At 40.3% G+C, this 25,062-nt stretch overlaps 1 protein-coding gene across 2 annotated transcripts in view; it reads right to left on the minus strand.

Annotated features, from left to right (window-relative positions):
• SCYL3 (SCY1 like pseudokinase 3) overlaps window positions 1-17,167 on the minus strand; it is a 39,483-nt gene extending 22,316 nt beyond the window's left edge. The window contains exons 1-4 of one of the 2 annotated variants that reach the window (XM_082667771.1): window positions 16,796-17,167; window positions 11,413-11,630; window positions 2,345-2,530; window positions 398-511 (exon numbers count right to left, since the gene is read on the minus strand). In XM_082667771.1, coding sequence (XP_082523897.1) covers window positions 398-511; window positions 2,345-2,530; window positions 11,413-11,577 — 465 coding nt within the window. In that variant the 5' untranslated portion in view covers window positions 11,578-11,630; window positions 16,796-17,167. The remainder of the gene's footprint in view (window positions 1-397; window positions 512-2,344; window positions 2,531-11,412; window positions 11,631-16,795) is intronic. The other variant, XM_082667772.1, reaches the window with a different exon arrangement.
• Between the last annotated feature and the right edge of the window lie 7,895 nt (window positions 17,168-25,062).

Below are 25,062 nucleotides of genomic sequence, written 5' to 3' on the forward strand. Positions count from 1 at the left end.
GGTAAGTATACGAGACTATCACCCTCAAGAAGCTCAGCCACTGGTGAAGAAGACAGACACATGAAGGTAATTTCAATATTAAACATTCAGTGGGAAAATTAAGTACAGGCTACTACAGGAGCACAGAGGATGGGCATTTAATTAAAAATTTGACCAAGCCACTCAACCTCTTTCAGTCTGATTCCTCAAGTATAGAATGAGGAGAAAAGAATAAATGACTCCTAGTCCCCCCCTGGAGAGTAAAATCCCACAATTCTATGGATATGAGCATTGACAAAAAAGTCAAGTCTCTGAATCTGAGACCACACTAACATTGAAGGAAAGTCCCTAGGGGAGAACCACACACCAAAATGCTACCAAATTCTGAATAACAAAGAGGGCCTGTCACCTGGCTTACCTCTGGTGTGGCCTGAGGAACTTTACAGACTGTTTCCATTCCTCCCAGCTTCCAGTGCCCATCTTCACTCACAAACACAGATGATAAACAGACATTGTTGTGTGTGAGATGTCCCTGGAAAAAAAGAACAGGAAGAAGATTGCCACTCCAATTTTCTGAGTAGAAGTTTTAAAAAACTAAGTACTCATTACCAAAAAAAAAAAAAAAAAAATTATGGCAAGTCTTCCTACTTGTGGCATAATAAACAGAACTACAACTTTAAGGAATGACAAATTGAATGAGGCTGCTTAAACATTATGAGGTTAGAAAAAAGGGAAAAAACACAATAGAAAGGCTTATCTCCCCCTGCCTGGTGAGGCAGGTTAATAAAGACGTAAAAGCCACTGCACAGATATTACACAACCCCATCTCCATTGGAGTCAGAAGATACAAGTGTCCTTAAACATAAATTTGCAAGTCTTTTTAACCTACATTGTATGCTTCAAATGCCTTTAAAGGTACAATTTATCTTTGCTCCCACAGGTTACTGTATTAATTTTCTCCTCTAAATTCTTTCTCACCTACATTCTATCACGAACCCAGATCCACTTCACCTGAAATCTTGTCAGTAGGCATTAAAAAAATTCTGCCTGAAGAAGAGGAAAATGGAATAAGGACCACCAGAAATATCCCACAGACCACAAAAGAGCCAAATTTAAAACTATAAAAAATAGTACAGTCAAATAAATGAGAGGGAAGAAGAAAAAGAGAACAGGGTTGAAGTATGTTTTTCTCCAAACCAGAAATTATTCCAGTAGATAAGTGCATTTTAAATATTCTACCCACCAGATCAAATATGTACACATTTTTATATAAAACACTCCAAGTTATATATTTTTTAAAGGAAAGCTTAAAATAGTATGCAGGTGTTTTTCCGCTTGGGAAAAAGCAAAGGAGAATAAGCACAGAGATGTCTGCTTTATACACACAAGAAATATCTCTGGACTAACACACTGATCATGGTTGTCGATGGAGAGAAGTAGGGCGCTGGATTCAAGGATGAGGCAGGGACTTGTTTTTCCCTATCTGCACTCTCATACTATTCAAACTTTTTACCACGTTCATGCATTTCTCCAACAAAGAAAATATTCCTCCACAGTGGGGCATTAATAATTCTACTTATGTGAATCTTAGACATACTTTAAGAGATGATAAATCCAAAGTGATATTTGGAGACTCTGTCTCCCAATAACAGAAAATGTTTTAAAAACACATTAAGATGAGTCAAATTCAAGTGCTTCTAACTTGTAACTGGTGTTTTTAAATCTCGGGTGGGGAGGGGGGCTGCCAAAGGCCTTAATACTTCAGAATGTAAATTCCATTAACAAATAGTAGCTCAATAATACTGTTAAGAAATAGACAAGAAGTAAACAAAATACTCTATCCCCTTCATAGCAAACACTGCCACAGTGTTAGGGGCTATCTCTCTTTGGTACCACCTACTTGAATGGAAAGGGGTGTGTAAAACTCTGCCTCTTTCTAAGAAATGCTGATTTCTTTCTTTAAAATCTAAAAAAAAAACCAAAACTCCTGAAAACAAATAGGAAGGTTGGTCCATCAGCAGCACTGATGTTACTAAACTTTTATCTTAATAACAAATACCAGCTGTAGCTATTTTTATATAAAGACTTATCCAAAACTAGAGAGAGACTATAGTAAACTGAAATAAAGTTCTACAAATAACTGCCCAGGGACAAAGAACATGTTGCCTGTTCCACAAACCACTTGTCTGTCTGTAGCATCTTGTATGCTGTTTTCCCTCAGGAAGCCTTCTGATAAGAATAGTAACTTCTGATTTCTACAGATACCGTAATTCACCAGCACTACCCCATACATCAGCCTCCTCCCACCACCCCACCCCTGGTCTACATGAAAGCCTGTGAGGCAGACTGTGTCCAGGTTACTTACTCTGTCATGAAGGAAGATAAGAGCCAGCAATATATCATAGATCCCAGCACAGACCTCTGCAGAAGACAATGTTTCCAAAGCCACTTCCAGAGGCTGCACTCGCTCAGTGACAAGATGAATACCATCTGCTTCCACAGTGCAAGATAAAAATCTTAGCAAGCAAGGGTGACGAAGTGTCTTCAAATGCTTTAAAAATATAAACAGAAGAGTTGGTGAAGTTAATGACTCAAAACAAGATTAACTATAGTTTCATTAACATTGTAGTCAAGTCAGAAAATGTATACTTACATTCAAGGTCTTTTCCAGCTCCTTACCTCTCTCATCTACCCCCCCAAGTTTCAAAAAAGGCAGAGAAGAATACGTGACTTGTTCTGACAGTAGTCACTTTACCAACATTTACATTACTCTACAGAGAATTCCAGTTCCATTATGGGAGGGTAAGCCCCCCAAGAGCCTAGATCTCCAATGATTATTGCTATAAACTCCTAACGAAGTGCCAAAAACAACTACCTAAGAACTCTGAAAAGTAAACAAAAACACGTAGATTACGGAGGGGAGTCACACATTGGGGGGAGTTTCCTGGTTCAGGGAATGTCCCTTCTCACAGCTGTGCACTGAAGGCAGTCCCCAGGTGCAGAGCAGTGCAACAAACGTGGCTAAAACTCTGAGAGAAACCTTGCCATCTTTCTGGCCAGGAGAACCAAAGCAGGGCTGAGTATGAGGAAGCTGTCCCAGAGGAGAGAGAGCTAAGGGAGGGAAAAGGAGATGCCCTAGTTATCTGTATACCTACGCAGGTCTCAGACTAACCCCTGAACCAAACACTCATAGGACAGACCCAAACTAGCATGGCAAAGTTTTGAGAAATGAACTAAGGTTTGAACTACCATGCACAGGAAGGCTGGAAGGAGAGTAGTTAAAAAAAAAGGAGAAGAAGCTTGAACCCAAGGGGATTGACTGCCTGCAGACAAAAAACATCAATATTCTCCAGAGGACTACAGCAGAACCAAGGTCTATGCAACAGGACATTCAAAATGCCCAGAATGCAATCCAAAGTCACTAAACTGACAAAGAACCATGAAAATGTGAAAAGACAACCAACAAATATCAAACCCGAGATTGACCAACAGATAAACCAGAGAGAGAATTATCAGAAAGAATTTGAAGCAGCTACTCTAACAATTCCCCCTAGAGGTAAAGGAAAGAGTTATGAGATAAGTGGTAAGATAGACGTTCTCAGAAGAGATATGAACGTTACATAAAAGAACTAAATGGAAATTTTGGAAATTAAAAATAAAATATTACAAATAACAACTTCAATGGATGGACTGAAAAACAGAATGATGATGACAGAGGCAAGAGTCAGTAAACCTGAAGATGTTAACCAATCTAAAGAAGAGGAAAAAGTATTTCAAAAAAAAAAAGATCAGAGCTTCAGAAACCTGGGTGACAATAACAAAAAATTTAATGCATATAATTGGAGTTCCAAAAAAGAAAGAAGAGAGAATTGGGGCTAAAAAATATAATGGCTGAAAACTTCCCAAATTTGGCCCAATACTTAAGTTTACAGATTTAAAAACTTCAATGAACACCAAATAGGATAAATAGAACTACATTATGATACAACTGCTGAAAATCAAAGATATATTAAAAAATGTTGGAAGCAGCTAGAGAAAAACACCACTGGTGGAGAGAAATAACGAACTGAATGATACTAATTCCTCATAAGAAAACAGAGTCCAAAAGACAAAGGGGAACTACCTTTAAAGCAATGAAAGAAAAAATAAAAGATCAACCCTGAATTCTGTATCTGGCAAAAATATCCTTTAGGAAAGAAGGCAAAATAAAGGCATTTTTGATCATGGAAAATAGAAAAGTTGTTGCTACAAGATTTGCTCTACAAAAATGTTAAAGTTCTTCAAGCTGAAGAGGAAATGATATCAAAGGGAAACTTAGATCTTCAGGATTGAAGGAAGAGCATCAGAAATCAGAAATAATAAACCTCAGGATAAATTTGAAGGCTACTTTTTACTTATTTAAAATATAGACACCTACGTAAAGTAAATATTGTAACACTGCCTGGTGAGGTTTTCAGTGTGTGTGATGTATACGTATGCCTGTGTGCTAGTGTGCACATACAGTTGATATATATGTAACCAAAGAACGGCAGGGTTGGGGGCTGGAGACACCTATATGATTCCAAGGCTTCTACATTTTATTTGACTGTGGTACAATACTAACCTAAAGTAGACTATTAAAAGTTAATTATGTATACTGAAGTCCTTAGTGCAACCATTTAAAAAAAATAAAGAAATACAGACCCCAAGTCAAGATAAATTAAAATGGAATACTAAAAAATACTAAAATATTTAACCATCTTTAAAACTTCTTTTTACCATCTAGAAAAGTGATCATCAAAGGTTTTTGTTCACACACTTCACACCAGTAAAAAGGTTAAATTTGTAGCTTATGCATAATATATATGAATGTGTAATATATATTTTGTATATATACGTTTATATATAAAATACATATACTACTATAAAACACCCACAAAATAGAAAGTACCAGGACTTTCTTGGTGGCGCAGTGGTTGTGAATCCACCTGCCAATGCAGGGGACACAGGTTCAAGCCGTGGTCTGGGAAGATCCCACGTGCCACAGATAAGCCCGTGCACCACAACTACTGAGCCTGCGAGCCACAACTACTGAGCCCTCATGCCACAACTACTGAAGCCTGCACACCTAGAGCCTGTGCTCCTCAACAAAGAGAAGCCACCGCAATGAGAAGCCCGCGCACCCCAACGAAGAGCAGCCCCTGCTCGCTGCAACTAGAGAAAGCCCGTGCGCAGCAATGAAGATCCAACGCAGCCAAAAATAAATAAATGGAAAAAAAGATAAAGTACCAAAATAAAAGATTAAAGGTAAACTTAAATAGACATTCTTGATATATTTTCCCCAAATGGCAATGAATCATACTGCACAATCCCTAGGGTATGGATAACCCACTTTAGAACCTCCTAATATGGAGTATTCTCCCGCAAAACACACACCGTTTTCCTTTGTCCTATTTTCTTAGCAAAGAGTATACACAGATGGATGACAAATATAAAACAATTCTGTGTCTCAACCCGAGGTTAATTCTGTTGAATTGCTTTCCTTCCCTGGTTGGTTTTATAACAGACTTACCAGATCGATTTTTCCAATCTCCACCCATGCTGTTTATCCCCTAAAATTTGACATGAGTAACTTAGGAGATCCATAAGCCAAAATTCCCAACCCAGGTAATAATCTTATCATGTATTTACAGCAAAACTTAAATGCTGGACTGGTGGTTTTCTTTACAAATCACCCAGTTTTTCTAAAAGAAATTACATGACTTTAAATCTCTGAGCTGTACCCTGTACAATCCACTGGACATTGGGGAAGCCTTGTAAACCAATCATCGAATTGGGAGGAGACTGATGGAAAATTTCACTTGGAGAACAGCCCCCAATATAATATCAGGTTTCATTTTCACAAATAAGCACTTAGTTTGGAATGTTCTAAAACATCTCAGAAGAACATGGGATAGTTTAAGAGCCCATAACCCAGCACTGGTGCAAGTTTTATATCAGTCACCTCACACTTGTCTATTAAACTTCTCCCAGGTAAGATCATAGGAGAATCTTCTGAGTGGATTCATTTGCCCAATTTATTTTCTTATCTCAAATTTTGCCAACTCTGGGGATAGCCCCATAGGATTTTTTGTTTATTCTTAAGAAGGAAGTGTTACCCTCCCCTGATTTACTCTAATAAACAACAAAGAGTTAAGAAAATTTTTTAAACTAGCAATTATAAACTATTAATTTGTATATCAGCTTTTCAAACAATCCATACATAACCATATAAATACAGCAAAGGTCCCGATAAGCCAAGAATTGTGCTAGCAGGTTGGTTGAATGCGTGTGTGTTAAATGAAGAGAACTTCCTACAGGTATCTTTGGAGCTGTGGTTTCTAAGTAAAATTATGCAGCCTCTTTCATATTTTCATTATAAGAAACATTTCAAATAATTTGCAAGCCAAACATGAAATACTTCATTTTCGCCTGTTCAGGAAAAAGTCTTCATTCAGCTTTTGTGTCCTAGGGCTCTAATTATTCTTTGGTTTTAAATCTTCTTTTATTCTCCTTCTAATACTCAGGGCATACTAGTAAGTCAGAAGGAATGCTACCTGGTTCAGTGCTGGCATGAAAATACACAGTCAATAAATGTTCACCTGATTAATAAATAATATGTTCCATTTTGCTTCTGTTTATCCTTTTAACCTTACATGACCAGCAAAATTCTTTATCCGAAGTGACTTCTTGTTTGTTGAATGAAGAACGGGATAACTCTTGCATGATTCTGAACAAAGCTCTTAACTTAGCAAAAACCTTACTTGTCACTCCCCTTTGGCACACACAATGTTATGCAAAAATTATGCACAGGGCTTCCCTGGTGGCACAGTGGTTGAGAGTCCGTCTGCCAATGCAGGGGACACGTGTCCCGGTCCGGGAAGATCCCACATGCAGCGGAGCAGCTGGGCCCACGAGCCATGGCCGCTGAGCCTGCGCGTCCAGAGCCTGTGTTCCGCAACGGGAGAGGCCACAACAGTGAGAGGCCCACGTACCGCAAAAAAATAAAAATAAAAAAATTATGCACAGATTCACAGGAAAGGTTAGCAGTTACTAATCAAATAGATCCAAGCTTCTGCTGCTCCAAAGAACAGAGGGAACAACAAGAGGTATCTGCTAAGTGTAACTAGGATATTTTCTCAATGAACATCAATTAAAGACATAAATCGCTCTTGTTCCGGTGAAGAAAGGTGACTGTTGTCAGATGAGAGTGACTTGAAAGCATTTGTCCCAAAGTTACTGAATGCCTATCACATCTCATTCACTGTACTAGGTGCTGGTCTTTGAAAAAGGATTCTGAGTAAGGACCTTTATTATTAAATATGAGTAGTACTAGATAATGTGCCAATATGTATACTTATCTATGCCCACACAGAGATGTTAAGTGTGTGACTCTAGTTTTGAATATGAACTATCCCTACTTTGCAGGAATCAGTTATGACTCAGCTACCCAGAGAATTAATTCAAGCCTTAGGGGCTTAACTTTTCATCGCCATTCTACCTCTAATTTGCTACTTCACTTTGAAAACAACACAAAGTAGTAGTTCTTAACTATAGCTCAAATTCACTTGCAAGTTTTAAGACAGGGAGAAAGCCTTAATTTTACTCTGTTAAAGAAGTAATGACAAAATAACAAGATGCCTATACTAGAGGGCAAGAATCTTCAGGCAGAAATATTCTTCCTTGTAACCCTAAGATGCAAATCTGAGATAAAGATGGTAAGTATGCTCTGTCTTTAAATGCCCACTGCCTGTAGGTTAGATCATAAACTAGGAATAAAATGCAGAAAGGGAAAGGAATAAAGAATTCTACGTTGTTCCTTAAAAAACTAAACACAGAGCTACCATATGACCCTGCAATCCCACTCTTGGACATGTATCTGGAGAAAAACATGGTCCGAAAGGATACATGCACCCCAATGTTCATTGCAGCACTGTTTACAACAGCCAAGACATGGAAGCAACCTAAATGTCCATCGACAGAGGAATGGATAAAGAAGATGTGGTACATATATACAATGGAATATTATTCAGCCATTAAAAAGAATGAAATAATGCCATTTGCAGCAACATGGATGGACCTAGAAATTGTCATACTGAGTGAAGTCACATGGAGAAAGAGAAATATAGTATGATATCCCTTATATGCGGACTTGGAAAAGAAATGATACAAATGAACTTATTTACAAAACAGAAACAGACTCACAGACTTAAGAGAACTTATGATTACTGGGGGGGGAAGGGATAGTTAGGGAGTTTGGGATGACATGTACACACTGCTATATTTAAAATAAATAACCAACAAGGACCTACTGTATAGCACAGGGAACTCTGCTCAATGTTATGTGGCAGCCTGGATGGGAGGGGAGTTTGGGGAAGAATGGATACATGGATATGTATGGCTGAGTCCCTTTGCTGTGCACCTGAAATTATTGCAACATTGTTAATCGGCTATACTTAGATATAAAATAAAAAGTTAAAAGAAAAAGATTTCTATGTTGGAAAGCCTGCATTTGGGTGCTGCTGGAATACCCAGGTGGAGATATTCAATAGGCAGGTGGAAATATAGATCTGGAGTTCAGACAAGAGGCTCTGACAGATATTTAAAGAAAGGATGAGACTGTGAAGTCTGAAAACTGTGGTGGGAGCTGGCAAAGGGCCAGTTCCACCTGGTGACCCTATCATACCTGAGGGAGGGGGGGAATACTTCCCAAGTTCTTCTGAGCAGCTGACGCTTAGAAGCCTTGTAAGAGAGCCAGATTTTGATCATGAGGGGAAGGAAATCATTTTTTTAAAAGCTGACGATGTAGGGAAGTTGATTTACTGGAATGAGGGTTGTAAATAGCATAGAAAAGGACTGGAGAGGGAGAGGAACAGAAAGAAAATGTCAACTTAAGGAAAAGCAGTAAAGCATTTTCCAAACAGAATGCAAGCACAGCATTCATCCCTTCTATTTCTTTCTCGTGCCCACACAATGTGGTTCTCAAATATGTTGACCAACCTTTCCACAAAGCAGCCTGAACCCATCATGGAGAAGAGCATAATGTCTCCTAAGGCACTAAACAGAGCACTGACATAGCATCTATATACCTACTGCGATGTGGCTGCTTGGTATAAAGACACTCAGGAATCATTCTTTGAGCCTGTACTCACCATGAAGCCCTAACTAAGCACTTAGATTATATTATAGCAAACCACAGTAACCAAGTTCTGACTCAGGATTTATCATTCCTTATAGGCTATTGGTTAGAAATGAGTCATAATCACCAGTGAGAAAGTTATATACTATTGTAGCTAATGAATTCAAGATAAGATGAGAAGATAAGATGGACTTGAAGTATTTCTGATGTTGTTTTGTGGCCAAAGGTTATACTTGCATTTCGTCCTTTTTCAGAGGTTGAACAGTGTGCTGTGATTGTTAGTTTTTATTTACAACAGTGGAGGAAGAGTATAATCGCTACCTAACAATATTTGGTAAGGAAAACACTGCTATACCTGCTTGAAACGGTCATTAGAACTATCAGTGGTAGAACTAGGAGCCTGAACTCTAGAGAAAGTGAGGCAAGCTACCTATGGTGTTTTAATACTTCAGGTATCTCAGAAATCAAGTTCCTAAAACCTGACGCAATGCCATACATTTCTCAAGTACTGTAACCTACATCTAAACTCCTTATCGTTTTGTTGCCATTTCAAATTTCTCAGATTCATGGCTCAGGTATTCAAAGCCACATAATGGCCTGAAGAACATAGGAGACAAGTATGAACTACTTGAAAAGGCTCAGTCATGGCTCAGAAGAGTGTGCAGATACCAAGGGGGTAAAAATCCTCCCTCTCAAACTCTGCAATTCCTACAGCACGGAAGTCCTCAAACATTGAGCGCAGGTCTTTGTTTTTTTCCTGTAGAAACTTTCTGACCTGTGTTGTTCTACTTTCTTGGTACATACACCATAAAGGTTAATGTAATTTTCAAAAATCTTATGGTCTTATGAAAAAAACCCTAAGAATTGTAAATCGCTAGTACTTAACTAGTAACAGTCGCTCTAAATTATTACTAAAAAAAGTGCAACCTTATCAAATAACAGGAAGTATGTCAGATATTAACTGTACATACAGTTAATAAAACAGGGAGGCAAGGCATTTTATCTTTTGCAAAATCACAAAAAAAATTATTAACAATTCCTAGTTGGGATGGAAAAGAGACAAACATGTAGTCTTACCAAAAAGCACAATTACTTAGCAATACAACAGCCAGCTATACTTTTTACCGCAGTCCATTAATGGAAAATGCATCCTGAGAGGAACGTTTTCCTCAGGAACCACCTTACAACCGTTAACTTCATGCCTGATCAGAGACATCAAATAATGAACCGGTGTGACAAACAAAATGCCAAAATTATATTACTAATATTACATAGTATAACATAGCCCTTTATAATCATAAAAAAAGGTACAAACCATTTAAACAGACCTATGAAATAGATATCAATGTTTCATTCTTGTTGATAGTACAAAGTGACTCAAGGTACAGATCATAACTCTAACAAAATAAAGATACCAAATCAATCTGAAAAGTATGCCTGCCGTAGTAAACAAAGAAGAGTTAATTAATGCGTGCCTTTTTAGAACCTTCCTGAAGATAATCTGAATGCCTGAATACCCAAAGAAGCAGCTAGCTATCCAAGGAAATATCACCTAATACCTTTGTTTTCACTAAATTTGAAAAGACACCTAGGGCTGTTTTCTGGAATTATATTCCAAAGAGGAATCACTTTTTCTAGTAAGAGGCCAGGGTCCCCTGACAGCAGGTCAGCCAGCATGGCACTGGCACCCTTTACCCGGAGGAGCACTTAGGAGGTGTGAGGCAGGAGGAAACTGAAGCCACCAGAAGTTAACGCTCTAAGCTCCCTCAGCAAGAACTAGAGCCAAGGTCACATTCTTTCCGGGGCATCCAGTCCCACATTCCAGTTTCACATTCTTTCTGGGAGCATCAAAATGCCTCAGGAAAAGAAAAAAACAGTAGCTACAGTTCCTAAAATATTTCATTTCCAGGTCCATCCTCAATACACCAATTAATATGTTGCCCATACTTAACAGCATTTTTCCTAAGCTAGATTAAGTCCCTTTATCTTCTATGAGCCATGTAAAATCACCTCCCAAACTTTCTCACTAAAAAATAGGATGATAAGAGCTATCACGCTGAGTTGCATAAAGCTTTTGGCTTACCTATGGTACTTGACCTTGTTGTGCAAGTTGGAGACATTCCGTGAAGTAAAAGCAACTATATTTTGAAAGGACATGAATAAAAATACTATTCCTTATGACCTACCCCCTTTGAAGTTTATTAATTTCATATTTTAATAGAAAACAAGATGACAGTAAAAAGTACTAACTATTAGGTAGTCACCTATTACAATACCTTGGCAGCTTTATTAACCTTGTCTTCGTTTTCTCTCTTATACACAAAAACCGAAGCGAATTTGCCATCCTGCAATACAGCGGGGTAAACAGCAAGTCCAGAGGGTAAGGTGAACGGTGGTTCCTTCAGGGCATAGCTCTTCAAAGCGCTGTTCTCTGAGCCCATCCCTTAGGCTGTGAGGCAGGGGTGCTGCAGCTCCTCCTCAAAGCCAAGCAAACCTGAAAGAAAACAGAAAACATTTCCTAACATTGAGTCTCTATCTGATACATGAGCCAGAGATAGCCGAGTACCCAGACCCAGGCACTCAAACCTACTAGTTCCTACAACCCTCATAAAATAGGCTGTTTGACAACAGAAATAGTAAATGTTCAGCAAATTACCTGCAATGCTTGTCAATTAACAACTTTCAGCTCTAGAGAAAATACACTTAACCAAACAGACACGCGCGGTTGCTGCTGCTCCCAACCCCCTACTGCGCACACACAGAACCGTCGCAGTGGAAACGCGATCGAATACAGAGTAAGAGCTCTCCTGCTCCCTAAAACCACTCATGTCCTGCCTCGCAGAGGAAAGCGTCACAAAACTCGATCACTCAAAGATGATGAACTTCTGCATGTCTAAAATAACCTACAATTCTAAGGAAAACAATACGAACTGGAGAATATTTCTAAAATGATGAAAAACATGTTAACAAATGGAGAGTGTATATAAACCAAGAAAACGCTAAAACACCTGTGGATTAATGGGAAAGGAAACAGACTACTCACTGAACACAAATGACAATAAACATCAGAAAAAGTACAATCCCGTAACTGTCTTCAGAGTTAGGCTAAAAAGGGGAAAATGCAAAATTGTATAATCTCAAATGTTAAAAAGACAACCCACATGTACATGAGATTCCAGAAAATGCAAACTACTATATAATGACAGAAAATAGATCAGTGGTTGCCTGGGGTGAGGGTAGTTAGAGGGGCCACAGGAGAGGAAAGGATTACAAAGGGGTATAAGGAAACTTTGGGAGAATGGATATATTCAGTATTTGGATTATGATTATAGTGATGAGTGATCTATAGCTATAGCTATCTATATATACACATACACATGCATACACACACACAAGAAAAAAATATGTGAAGTATCAACAGAGGTTTGTTGTGGGCATCAGATCATGGATGATTCACATATATATACAAACATAGACATACATTTGCCTGCACCTCCCAAATCTTCCATAAAAGAGCATATCTTTCTTTACAACAGGGATACAAACTCACATGGTTACAAAAGACAATGCACAGCAATGCAGCAGTATTGGTGGAATAGCAAAAGGCCTACTGTGCGCACAGGCACCTACTGACTGGGCTTGCACTCTGACGGGAGCCACCATCACAAGGTTCCAACCAGGACTGCCATTTCAGAGTTGGCAGGTCACACCATTTACCATAAAGAGCCATGAGCCTGAATAGTTATGTGGAAATTTCCTATTTTCCAACATTGGCTCAAATGTTTTTAAACCTGTATAGTCTAAACAACACATGTCTGAAAAGTTTGTGGCAGTCAGTTTTCAGTTCTGGCTTTACCATTATTTAAAAAATAAAAGATAAAAAGAGTTCTTACTAACTCTGGCAGTGTGGGAAACAAGTTGCTAGTTCTAAAAAACAGCGCCAAATTCTATGTGGATCTTTAAAAAAATTCAGTTTAAAATCTGTATCCTTTGGGTAAATATAAACCTAAGAATCATTATATACTGACCTTCTATTTGGATTTTTTTTCCACTTTGGTGAAGTTCCATACAATGCTTACTAGGTTATCAGAGTATATAATGCTGCTCAAAACAGATACCCCAAACAGAGAATTTCAAGGGCCTACAGACCCACATACGTCACTGAATAAGGAACACAACACGTATAAGGGCTAAAGCTACCTAAAATTGATGGGTTTTTTTTTTAAACCCAAGAATGTTTCTGAGGATAAGAACTAAGCTGGATTTGTAACAAATTCACTGATTTCCTACCTGCCAAGCAATTTCTCTTTCTTAAGAATGATAAAGTAAAAAAAACAAAAAAACAAACAAACGAAAAACAGTATTAAAAAGTATCTCAACTACAGTTGACCCTTAAAAAACGCAGGGGTTAAAGGCACCAACACCCTCTCAGTCAAAAATGTGAGTATAACTTTACAGTTGATTCTCCACACCTGCAGTTCCACATCTGTGGATTCAAACAACGCAGGGGATTCAACTAACTGCAGATCATGAAGTACTGCAGTGCATATTTATTGAAAAAAATCTGCGTATAAATGGACATGTGCCGTTCAAACCCATGTTGTTCAAGGGTCACCTGTGTATGTAACACTCACCTTTCTACTGGGACTACAAATAAAATTAGCATTTATGTAGGATCTTGGAGAAAAGCAATTACCGTTAATTCCCCTATTCTGGAGATGGTGTGGTACCTGCAGCAACCTCCCACTCCCACCCCAGTCAGGAGGGTCATGTTTAGCACCTGCCTTCTTCTTGGGCACACTTTATGGGTCAGGTGCCTACCCTGGGCCAAAGGGCAGTCAAATCACACGTTAGCCATCTCTAGGACCCATGACCTGGATGAAGAGCTAAGCTGGACAATCACTGTCTGCCCCAGGAATCTGAATGAATGTGAGATATTTTTGTCTGTTAGCAGCACAGCTGAAGGTAAAAGGATGCCATAAGGTAGAGTCAGGGCTATGGCAAGCCAAAGCCATGTAAAAGCAGAAACCTGGCAAGTACAGAGGAAGCCAGCTGGCAGCAGGAGAAGGAAAAGCAAACACTGGGAGAGTAACTTAGATTTAGAGAGTCACATTACTACTCCAACTCGAGGCTACAAGAAGCCCAGCTTCAAATCCACTGCCTCACTGCCACCCTTACAATCATGCGTAGCCTGAGGCACACCTGAGGTAGCCTGAATGGGTCCATGTTCTTCGAAACCAACTGCCATTTCATAAGCAGGAGTTCTTTTTAACTCCTCTTGTCTGAAAAACCAGTCAGACTAAAGGAAGGCACTAGAGAAATGCTACTTCGAAAAGTGTATATCTGAAGCTAGTCTAACTTCCTTCTCTCTCTTAGCCACAAAATACAGCTTTCCAAAATCCACACATAAGGAATTGCTGCAAGAAAATAATCTTCTTGGCAGAAAATCATGCCATTCACTTAGCTTTAATATTACTCTCCAAAGGAGATAAAATGGTCCCAAGAGTCAGGGACACGCTCTGGCTGAATGAACGGCAGTCAGCAGAGGTACAGCAATGGACAATCAATGAACTTAGTCATTTCTAAATAGCAAAATACCTTCTTGTGGGAATACTGGGCCTTACAACACCTATTAACCTTTCATTTAATATTCTGAATTCCACTATAAGATCATTAACAATTTAGGGTTATAAAAAATTTAGGAAGAGGTTAAAACTGGCAGTTTTTCTTAGCAGTATGTATTTGGGTCTAAGACCCCAAGAAATGCCACTTAAAAATTTAAAGGAATGAACCCCTTCCTTGTGAGAACTCAAAAGGCTGACATTTTATTGGTTTGAAAGCATGATTAATGTTGACAGAAGTCTACTGATACCATCCTGCAATGCTTACAGAGTAGCTGGGTTATACCCTATGTCCAGTGAAAACTTCATTAGGGGGTAAATAAAAAGATGTGCTGTTGGGCTTCCCTGGTGGCGCAGTGGTTAAGAGTCTGCCGGCCGATGCAGGGGATACGGGTTTGTGCCCCGGTCCGGGAAGATCCCACATGCCGCGGAGCGGCTAGGCCCGTGAGCCATGGCCGCTGAGCCTGCGCATCCGGAGCCTGTGCTCCGCAACGGAAGAGGCCACAACAGTGAGAGGCCCGCGTACCACAAAAAAAAAAAAAAAAAAAAGATGTGCTGTTGACTGCAATCTGATGGTCTTAAAGCAGTAATTCTTAACTTCACAAAACTGTACCCTAAGAGGCACAAAAACGGTTGCTATCAACAGCGCTTTAAAAATGATAATTCAGCTAAATGGCCTTACTGAAATGCAATACTGATAAACAATAACACCTGGACTTCCAAAATACTATCTTTTTTGTTTTAAGGAGTAAAGGGGAAAACACCAAATCGTTTAACTTTGAAATTAAAAAGTCACAAAAAGGCAGAAAAGGATATTTTAATATTAGCATGGGTATTTTGCAGAATTTACCATCTCCACTCTCTATAATAAAATGTGGGGTACACAGTTTCTGACTTGAATACGCATCATGATCTTCTCTTTAAAATGTTGTTCACCTATCTTCCTCCACCCTTTTGCTTCCTTGGGCAGCACATCAAGTTTCTGGGCCACCTGTGGGATTAAAAGCTCTTGTCTAGGTCACTGGGCAACTCATACACTAAACTAAGAAATCAGTGTCCTCTGGGGAACTCTCTCTACCTCTGTTCTTTTCACAGCAAGTAACTGAGATGATCGTTATCCTAGCTCCCTCAGCTTGGAAGTTTCAACGATAAGGGCTTGCACTGTGAGTTCAAAGGACACCCGGTATTGATTGGTATTTCGCTATCTAGTGATAACATGACTTCGGGCCCTTTGCTTTGATCTGTTTCACGTATATATTCCCTATATTGAACTCAGTCCGGCGATACATTATGAAGCCTTTGCGTACCGAAAGAACTACGTATGATTTCTGCTAAGACATGGGATGTTATGTGGGTATGCACACAGGGATTCCAAAATTCAGGACCCAACTCTGAGTATTCACACGGTTTCCTACATACAATTTTCCCAAAACTGTTTCATCTTCATTTTAAACAAAAAACACTACCCAAAGACAGGAACCAGCTGGGCCTCTGGGGGCCTGGCACTGGTCTCGGATCGAGAATGAAGGCAGCAACCCAGCGCGGGCGCAACCCCAGGCTCCCCGCGACTCGGCCCCGCCGCGCACACTAGCCCTCCCCGCGGCGAGGAGGACGGCCCGGGCGCGGGGGTTGGGGGCCAGCGGGGTCTGACCGCGACTCCCCGGGGTCTCAGAGGGGCGGTGGCGGCGCTCCCGCTTAGCTGGCCCCTCACCTTCCACACCTGCCCGCGAGGCCAGGCTCCGCGGCTTCCTTCGACAGCTCCGGCCGCCAGCGCCGCCCCGGGCGGGGGTCGCCCGCGAAGCCCAGGTTAGCAGGGCGCCCCGCAAAAAGCAGGGGGAGACTACACTGAGGTGGGGAGCAGAGCTCAACCGGCAGCGACACCACGCCGAGCTCGCCCACGAGCGGGCCCCAAGCGCGGACCCGCGAGCGGGGCGCGCGTTCCCTACCCCTCACCCCCGCGCCTCGCTCCCGGCCCGGCCCCCTCCCCAGCGGCCCAGGCCCGCACGGACGGAGGACGCAGCGCAGGGCTCCCTGTTACCTGTGGGAAGGCGGCGCGGGGGGCAGCCGAGGATCTTAGCTTCGGTCCCCTCTTCGCCCCCTGTTGACACCAACCACCCTCGCCTCCCCCGTGATACTCTGGCCACTACCCCCACAATCTTCTGAGGTCCGGTCTCTCCGGCACCATAGAGACGGGTCCGGAAGCCGGACAGGATAGCAGCCTTCAGCCCTACAACGCGACCACTGGGGCGAAAGAACCCGGAACCGAGATGGGGCGGCCTCGCCGGTGATTCTCAGGCCGGTGCCATCTTGAGTATGGGCGGCGGTGCCGGCCCACCGGTTCACTCTCTGTCCCCAGCCGCCTAGTTGGTCAGTGAAGATGTCTCTTTTCTTGGGCTCTGAGTTGAACGTGCAAGTTTGCCTTGATTTTAATTTTCAGGCTTTTAACCGCACGGTCTTAACTGGATTTCCGCCCGAACCTAAAATGGCCGCCGGTCGCCTCTGACAAATAGAAAAGGGGCAGGACGGAGAATAGGAGTACTCTGGGAATTGGCGAGGACTTTTGGGAGAGTGACGTCGCTCACCCCGCAGCCCTGATTGGCTGCGCTGCGTGGGCGGAAGTCGTACGGATCCGCTACTGAAGCTGGCAGAGGTAGAAGTGATTCCAGCTGAAGCCCTTTCAAATGGGAATTCTGAAGTTATGCTTAAACCAGCGGAGAGTCAAATTGGGACTATTAATATTAATAGTTCTTATTATTAATATTGATGGTTTCTACTTAATAGGGTGTTGTGCGAATAGAATGAATATACGTGATAATTTTAAAACTACGTGGCTCAAACCCAGTATATTTTCTCTGTTATCTTGTATGTGAGCCTAGTAGTAGTCATCGCTACTATTTAATGCTTTTACAACCTCACAGTTCACAGCTGACCTAAATCATTTGATCACCTAAAAGTTTTAAATTCTTTCAGGTCTGTTACAGTACGGATAAGGATCCCACAATTTCTTCACTAGATTAAGTGAAAGCAAATATCAAACCCAATTTTGTCCCTTATTCAGAAATGAATATTTATTAGAAAGCAGGCACAAATAGTATTTAATCTGTCCTATTAGCTTGTTGAAAGTCGAGCTCTCCGTCCTAGGTCAGCACTGTCCTATAGAAATAGAATTTGAGCCACATATGTAATTTAAAATTTTCTGGTAGCCATATTTAAAACAGTGAAAAGAGGGGCTTCCCTGGTGGTCCCGTGGTTAAGGCTCTGAGCTCACACTGCAAGGGGGCATGGCTTCCATCCCTGGTGGGGGAACTAAGATCCTGCATGCCACCTGGCACAGCCAAAAAAACAAAAACGACAACAACAACAACAAAAAAAAACAGTAAAAAGAATGAGGTGGGGTCAATTTTAGTATTATATTTTAACACATAGCCACAAGGTTGTCATTTAAACACGTACCCAAAATAAAAAATAATTAATGAAATATTTTACATTTTTTGTACTGTCTTCAAAATCTGATATGTATGTTTTACAATTTAAACTGACCATATGTCAATGCTCAAAATTCACATGTAGATAAAGATTACAGTATTGGAGGGTGCAGTTGTAAATGGTTTGACCACCACCTTGCACTAGAAAGTTGAGAAACAGAAGTACAGGGCTGCAGAGGCAGGATTCTGTTATCATTATAGTTACTGCCAGCATCTGGCAACCAGAAATCTTCCAGACCCGTGGCAGAGCCAGGACCAATAGCGATGAAGCCTCAGGTGGCATCTCCAAAGTCTGAGGACTCGAATTTTTAGTGCTCACCCTGTTTATTCAGGGGTGGAGAGCATTCTTTTGAGAGCTCATCTCTAGTATTCATCATGATAATTAATAAGCTGTTATTTTTGCCAATCAAAAGCCATTTCTGGCACTCACTCTGATAATTAGCAAAACATCTGGTGTCATCAGAGATCAAGGTGACTAAAATATTTGTAGCTCCATCTCTGGAATGTGACCTTTCTGGTATGATGCTAGCTAACTACTCCTGGAGTGTGGATTCCTAATACTAGAATGCCAGCAACTTCTAGGGCATAGCTTCAACCAAATGACCCACACAGAATATTACACTGTCCTGAAGAAATTTAAAGTCAATCACAGACATCATGATACCCATGTTGTAAGGAATATTGGCCTGCTTTGTAAACTGTAAACACTATGCAAATGTTATAGAACTTACAACCTTATGTTACAGACTATGTTTATTCCACGGATATTTGACACACCTTTTCTGAGCCATGCCCAGTGCTGACCACTAAGAAAAGAAGGAGGAAAAAGATAACAGTCATTGCAGAAAAGTGGGTTCTTTGAGGGGCCCAAATAAAACTTTTCTTTTTAAGTGATTGAAGAGGTGCTAGTAGCTTAGTGCTAGGAATGTTACTTTCGTTTTTTGAAGTGCCCTGTGCCACCACCAGCAAATAAGTTTCAATCTACTGTGTGTGAAGCTGAGTATGAGCTAAATGACTCTACACTTCTCTGGTTACTCTGAGGCTTTTCTGACAATTGTATATACTTTAGAAGTGCTCACTATATGCCAGCCTCTGCTCTACAGACTGGGGAAATATCACAGCAAACAAAACAAGATAAATGTCCTGCCCTCACAGACCTCACGTCTTGGAGGGGCGGTGGCGGGTGGGGGCGGCCATAAGGGGAGAGATAGACGATATATAAACGAATAAAGATAAATTCAGATGATGGTAAATTCCATGAAAAAAATAAAACAAGGTAATAATAGCAGCTAACACGTGTTGAGTATTTACTGTGCGTTAATTCATTTAAGCTGTACATAAATCCCACTTTACCCATGAGAAAACTTATGCACAGAAAGGTTAGGTAAGCTGACCAAAGTCACACAGCTGGTAATGGCATAGAGTAGTTTGCCTACAGATTTCATTTTCTTAACCATTATGCAGTACTGCCACCCCAATGTGATAGAGAGTAATAGGGTAAGGGGTAAGACAGGAGAGGAAAGGGAGTTATTTTAGACGGATCTCCAAAGATGGCCTCTTTGAAAAGATGATGTTTGATCTAACACTGAATGATAATTATGTGAAGATCTATGGCACAGAGACAGCAACGGAAAACATCCCAAGGCAGGAACTAGCTTGATGTGTTTAAGGAACAGGAAGAGGGCCAGTGTGGCTGGAGTGTAATAAGTAAAGGGGAGAGTGTTCACGAAGAGGCCACTAAGACAGGCTGGGGCTTGAGGGTCATGGGAAAGCGTTTTTGGAAACCACTGAGGATTCTAAGCAAGAGAGTAACAATCTAGTCTACAGTTTTAAAAACTCACACTGGCCATTATATGGAGAATGGATCATAAGAAGAGAGAAGGGCAGCAAGGAGACAGGTTAGGAGACTTTAGCAATAGTCTATGTGGGGAATAATAGTGACTTGGGCTACAGGACAAGGAATAGAGATGGACTTAAGTAGTCAGAAATATATTTTGGAATAGAGGGCTATGGACTGAACTGTGTACCCCCAACTCCACCCTGCAACTACCATCACCAAATCTAGATATTGAGGTCCTAAACCCTAATTCATGTATTGAAGCCCTAACCCCATTCTGGGATGGGCCTTTGGTAAGTAGTTAGGGTTAGGTGAGGTTATGAGGGTGTTATCCTCATAATGGGATTAGTGCCTTTATAAGAAGAGACACTGGAGAGCGTGCTCTCTCTCTATCTCTGCCACATGAGGACAGGGTGAGAAGGCAGTCATCTGCAAGCCAGAAGAGAGCTCTCGCTAGAACTGTGAAGATACAAATGTCTGGTGTTTAAGCCCCTGAGTCTATGGTATTTTGTTTGGGCAGTGCAAGCCCACTAAGACATAGAATGAATGGTATTAGCTGGTAAGAGGAAGTGAAGTAAGGGATCAAGGTTGCTGCCTTGGGTTTGGCTCTAGCAATTGGATGCATGGTGAAACAATAACAAGTTTGCAGAACCTGTTAAACATCCAAGTGGAGCTATCAAGTCGGCTGATGGCTATAAAGGTTTGAAGAATCACTGCAGAGGCCCAGACAGGAGATAAAAATTGGGGCATCATGGTCTCATCAAGTTGTAAATATCCTGATATACTGTATGATTCAGCTATACTCAACACAGAGAAAAACAACTATAACACAACACAGTATCTGAACAAATGAATTTAGAGACTACTGCCTCTCTGTGTAAGATTCTTTGTCCATATATAATATTCTTTACTGTAGATTCCATATAACCAGTTGATTCTCACAGTATGATTTCATTGATTTTTGCTATACTCTTGTGTTCATGATCAACCTATGGTTGCAACTGGTGAATGAGTGTAGTTTTGATGTGAAAGGTGGTTACTATTTTCATTTATATTAACAGTTAAGATGAAAATGAAACAAGAAAGACATATATTAGTTGTGAATTATCTTCTATGCTGAAACCAGTAATATTTTTGAATACTAGAAAGATATTTCCTCAATTTCTAATGTAGGTCAAGAAAGACTTTTAAGTTTAATTTGCATTGTTATTAACATTCTTCATCACTTTATTAACTCTAGACAATCAACAAAACATTAAACAAAGCCCTGATTTGTAGCATTTGCTGATTTCTATAGTGTAAATATTCCCACCATGGCCAACTTCACAGTACCAATATGACATAACTGAATGCAGAGTTGGAAAGAAATGTGCTCCAACATTATATAGTATTTCCATCATAGAGCTATAAAAGATGTAAATAACCTCTGAGCATAGATAATAATATAATATAGTAAAATAAGTTTTAAGTGATGAGTTCTTAGTCTTTCTTACCTTTAAAAATATAATCTATTTAATGATGAGTTTATGTAATTTAATTTTTAACAAGGGCTATGTTTAACAACTGGCTTCCAAATTTTCTGAACATTTAACAGTCGGCTCTCATGAGCCTATATGAGCCACTCTCATGAGTGCACGCTAACTAGGTATTCATACTTTCTGGTTCTACTTCTCTTTGTAAATTAATAAATTACTTCTTGCTTTTTAAAATTAATTTATTTTTTGCTGTGTTGGGTCTTCACTGTTGCACACGGACTTTCTCTAGTTGCCTTGAGCGGGGGCTACTCTTCATTGAGGTGCACAGGCTCTCATTGCAGTGGCTTCTCGTTGTGGAGCTCGGGCTCTAGGCACTCAGGCTTCAGTAGTTGTGGCACACAGGCTCAGTAGTTGTGGCTTGTGGACTCTAGAGAGCAGGCTCAGTAGTTGTGGTGCATGGGCTTAGTTTCTCTGCAGCATATGGGATCTTCCAGGACCAGGGACTGAACTTGTGTCCCCTGCTTTGGAAGGTGGATTCTTAACCACTGCGCCACCAGGGAAGTCCCTTGCTTCTTGCTTTTATATGCATCAGTCTTTTTTGAGTTTATTATTTTTTTTCTCCTAGAACTTGATCATAGCTGGTGTCCAAACTCTCAATTCCAATCCAGCAAAGCTGAGGACCAGACACTAGAATCTAGTATGCACGCCCATCTGTGGCCACCCTTCAGAGATGTGTCTTTCTCAGGTCATACCCTAAAGTCTCAACTGTGCATCATTTTCAAAATCACAGCACCACTTTCTGACCGTCTAGCTAGTTCCCTGTTTTGCTCTCACTAAGACTATTTTCAACCTCATTGCATACTTTCTTCCAATATGGCAGGTTCCAATGTTAGCAGATCTTGGTTTGAGCCCACTTTTGCTGCTCACTGTCTGGAGTATTCTTGGGCAAATTCATTTTACTCAACCTCCATGTTCTCAGCTGCAAAATAAGGATTAAAGTAGTACCTACTTGTGTTTGTGAGGGTTAGATTAGGTAAAGCATGTAACGGGCTACCACATGTCAAACATTCAAACACTATTACATCCTGTTATTGCTGTTCTGTGACTGGTCCAGACCACAGGGGGCCTGGCTTTTTTCATCAGAGTTCTCATTCCTTTCATTCTTGAACCTTTGCCTTTCCATGGCCTTAGGGTTTCAAAGCCTGAACGTGTGACTCATATTTACCTGAGAGACCCCATTCTATCTTTTTAAACAATTATATTTAAATGGCTTTTTTCTCCTCTGCTGTAATATAAGTTCCACAAGGGAAAAAATCTTTGTTTTGTTCATTGATCTAACCTTCATTGTAGGTTGTCAACAAGCATTTATTGATGAATGGTGAATGGAAGTGTGGAAAGATAGATACTAGTCTGTTTTGATAGTCACTGTGTGGGGTAGGGAGATGGAATTACTTTTTTTCATGATATATCTGCATGTTTTGTGTTTTTTGTGATATAGTGAGCATAGATTACTTTTGTAATTTTAAAGATAATTTAATAAAGGAATAAGGAACTGAAATGTAAACTTAGATTGGAAGCTCTTGTAGTCTTACATCAGTACAGTATTCAATAAATTACATGAAATACTCAACACTTTATTATAAAATAGGCTTTGTGTTAGATGATTTTGCCCAATTGTAGGCTAATGTAAGTGTTCTGAGCATGTATAAGGCAGGCTAGGCTAAGCTGTGATCGTCAGTAGGTTAAGTGCATCGAATATATTTTCCACTTATGATATTTTCAAATTATGATGGGTTTATCTGGATGTAACCCCATGGTAAGTCGAGGAAGATCTGTGCTGACACATACTAGAACATACAGGACTGTGAATACTTTATTCTATGTAAAAGAAGCCAAACACAGAAGCCCATATATTATGATTCCATTTATATGAAATATCCAGGACAGGTAAATCCACAGAGACAGAAAGTAGATTAGTGGTTGCCATGGGTTGGAGGTAGAGGGGAAGGGGGAGTGAATGCTAATTGGTACAGGGTTTCTTTTCAGGTTGATGAAAATGTTCTGGAATCAGATAGTGGTGATGGTTGCACAACTGATGACTATATTAATAACCACTGAATTGTACATTTTAAAATGGCCTTTTATGGTGTGTGAATTTTTTCTCAATTAAAAATGCCCATATAATGTGTGAGCATGCACAAACCTGCACATGAAGGAGGATGGATATCATACTCATCAAGTTGTTGTCAGCAGTTGTAACAAAAGGGAACTCTGTATCCGTAGGTGCCTTATGTCATATTCTACGTTACTAAAAGTCAAGTGTGACAAAAATAGAAAATTAATTGGGGATAGTCATAAAGACAACATTAGGAATGTTAAAAAACAAAGCAAGTGGTTAGACTTAACTGATTTCAATGAGATATGATTGATAGGCTGGGCTTCCATTTTCAAAGTATTTCACTGCATTTCTGGGGTTTGCAGATCCCTTTGAGCTCCTTTCCAAAATTAGGGGTCTCCTTTCTGAAATCACTGAATTAAAATGGATTCCTTCAGCCCAGGATTGGAAATAAATGAGCCCTGAAAGTTAAGCTAAACTGAGAAGTTTCAATGCCTCTTTAACTTGCCCTCCTGGACTCTAGGCCTTAATGTGCAGCTCCACGTTCCACCTGGTGCAAACAATAATATTCATGCTCTCTGGGGTTCAATTTCACAATCACGCCCTAGCCCAGTGCTGATGACACAGCAGCAGACTTGAGACACTGGTAACTTGCCGGTAAGGAGGAAAAAGAACTGACCTCATAAGAGGTATTTATTTTGCTTTTAAGTAGCAGTTACCAACTTCCAGATTCCAGATTCACTTACTTCAGTTCCCCAAACTACCAGCCAAACAAGATTAAGAGGCCTGGAGGAGAAAAGAGTAGAGGAAGGTAAGTACGTGCTAAACATTTCTTCTCACAAGTTAATCAACTGCAGGGTTTCTATATTGAGCAGTCATGAGGATCACACACAAGTATTTTATACTGCAAAGCCCCGTATGTTGGACCTCTGGTAATCAAAATATTTCTAAATGGCCTTGAGAGATCATGATTTATAGGAATTGATAACTTTGCTGGGAAATGAATTAAAATAGTCACTCTACAGGGTGGTATGTTTTTGTTCTTGATTGTTCTTCATTTAGGTAACAACTCTCATGGACTCACAGTCTTCCTATCTGTGCAAAATACTAGTGCTGGTAGTAGATGTGGAGAGAAAGTGAAAGGTTTAAGGAAGTCTTAGTACTTGTGATTTGAAGCATTTTTATAGGCCTTTATATATATCACTCTCTGATATAATTTATATCAGTTATCAATTGCTGCATAACAAACCATCACAAATTTAAGAGCTTCAAACAGCAACATTATTTTTCTTTTTGCTCACAAATCTGTAAGGGTTTGAGCAGGGCTTGGCAGGGCAGCTCATCTTGGCTCATGTGGTGTCCTCTGTGGGGCTTTGAGGGCAGGGGGTGTGG

The sequence above is a fragment of the Grampus griseus genome (genome assembly GCF_964374135.1).
Source record: "Grampus griseus genome assembly, chromosome: 1".
In the NCBI taxonomy this organism is placed as follows: domain Eukaryota; kingdom Metazoa; phylum Chordata; class Mammalia; order Artiodactyla; family Delphinidae; genus Grampus; species Grampus griseus.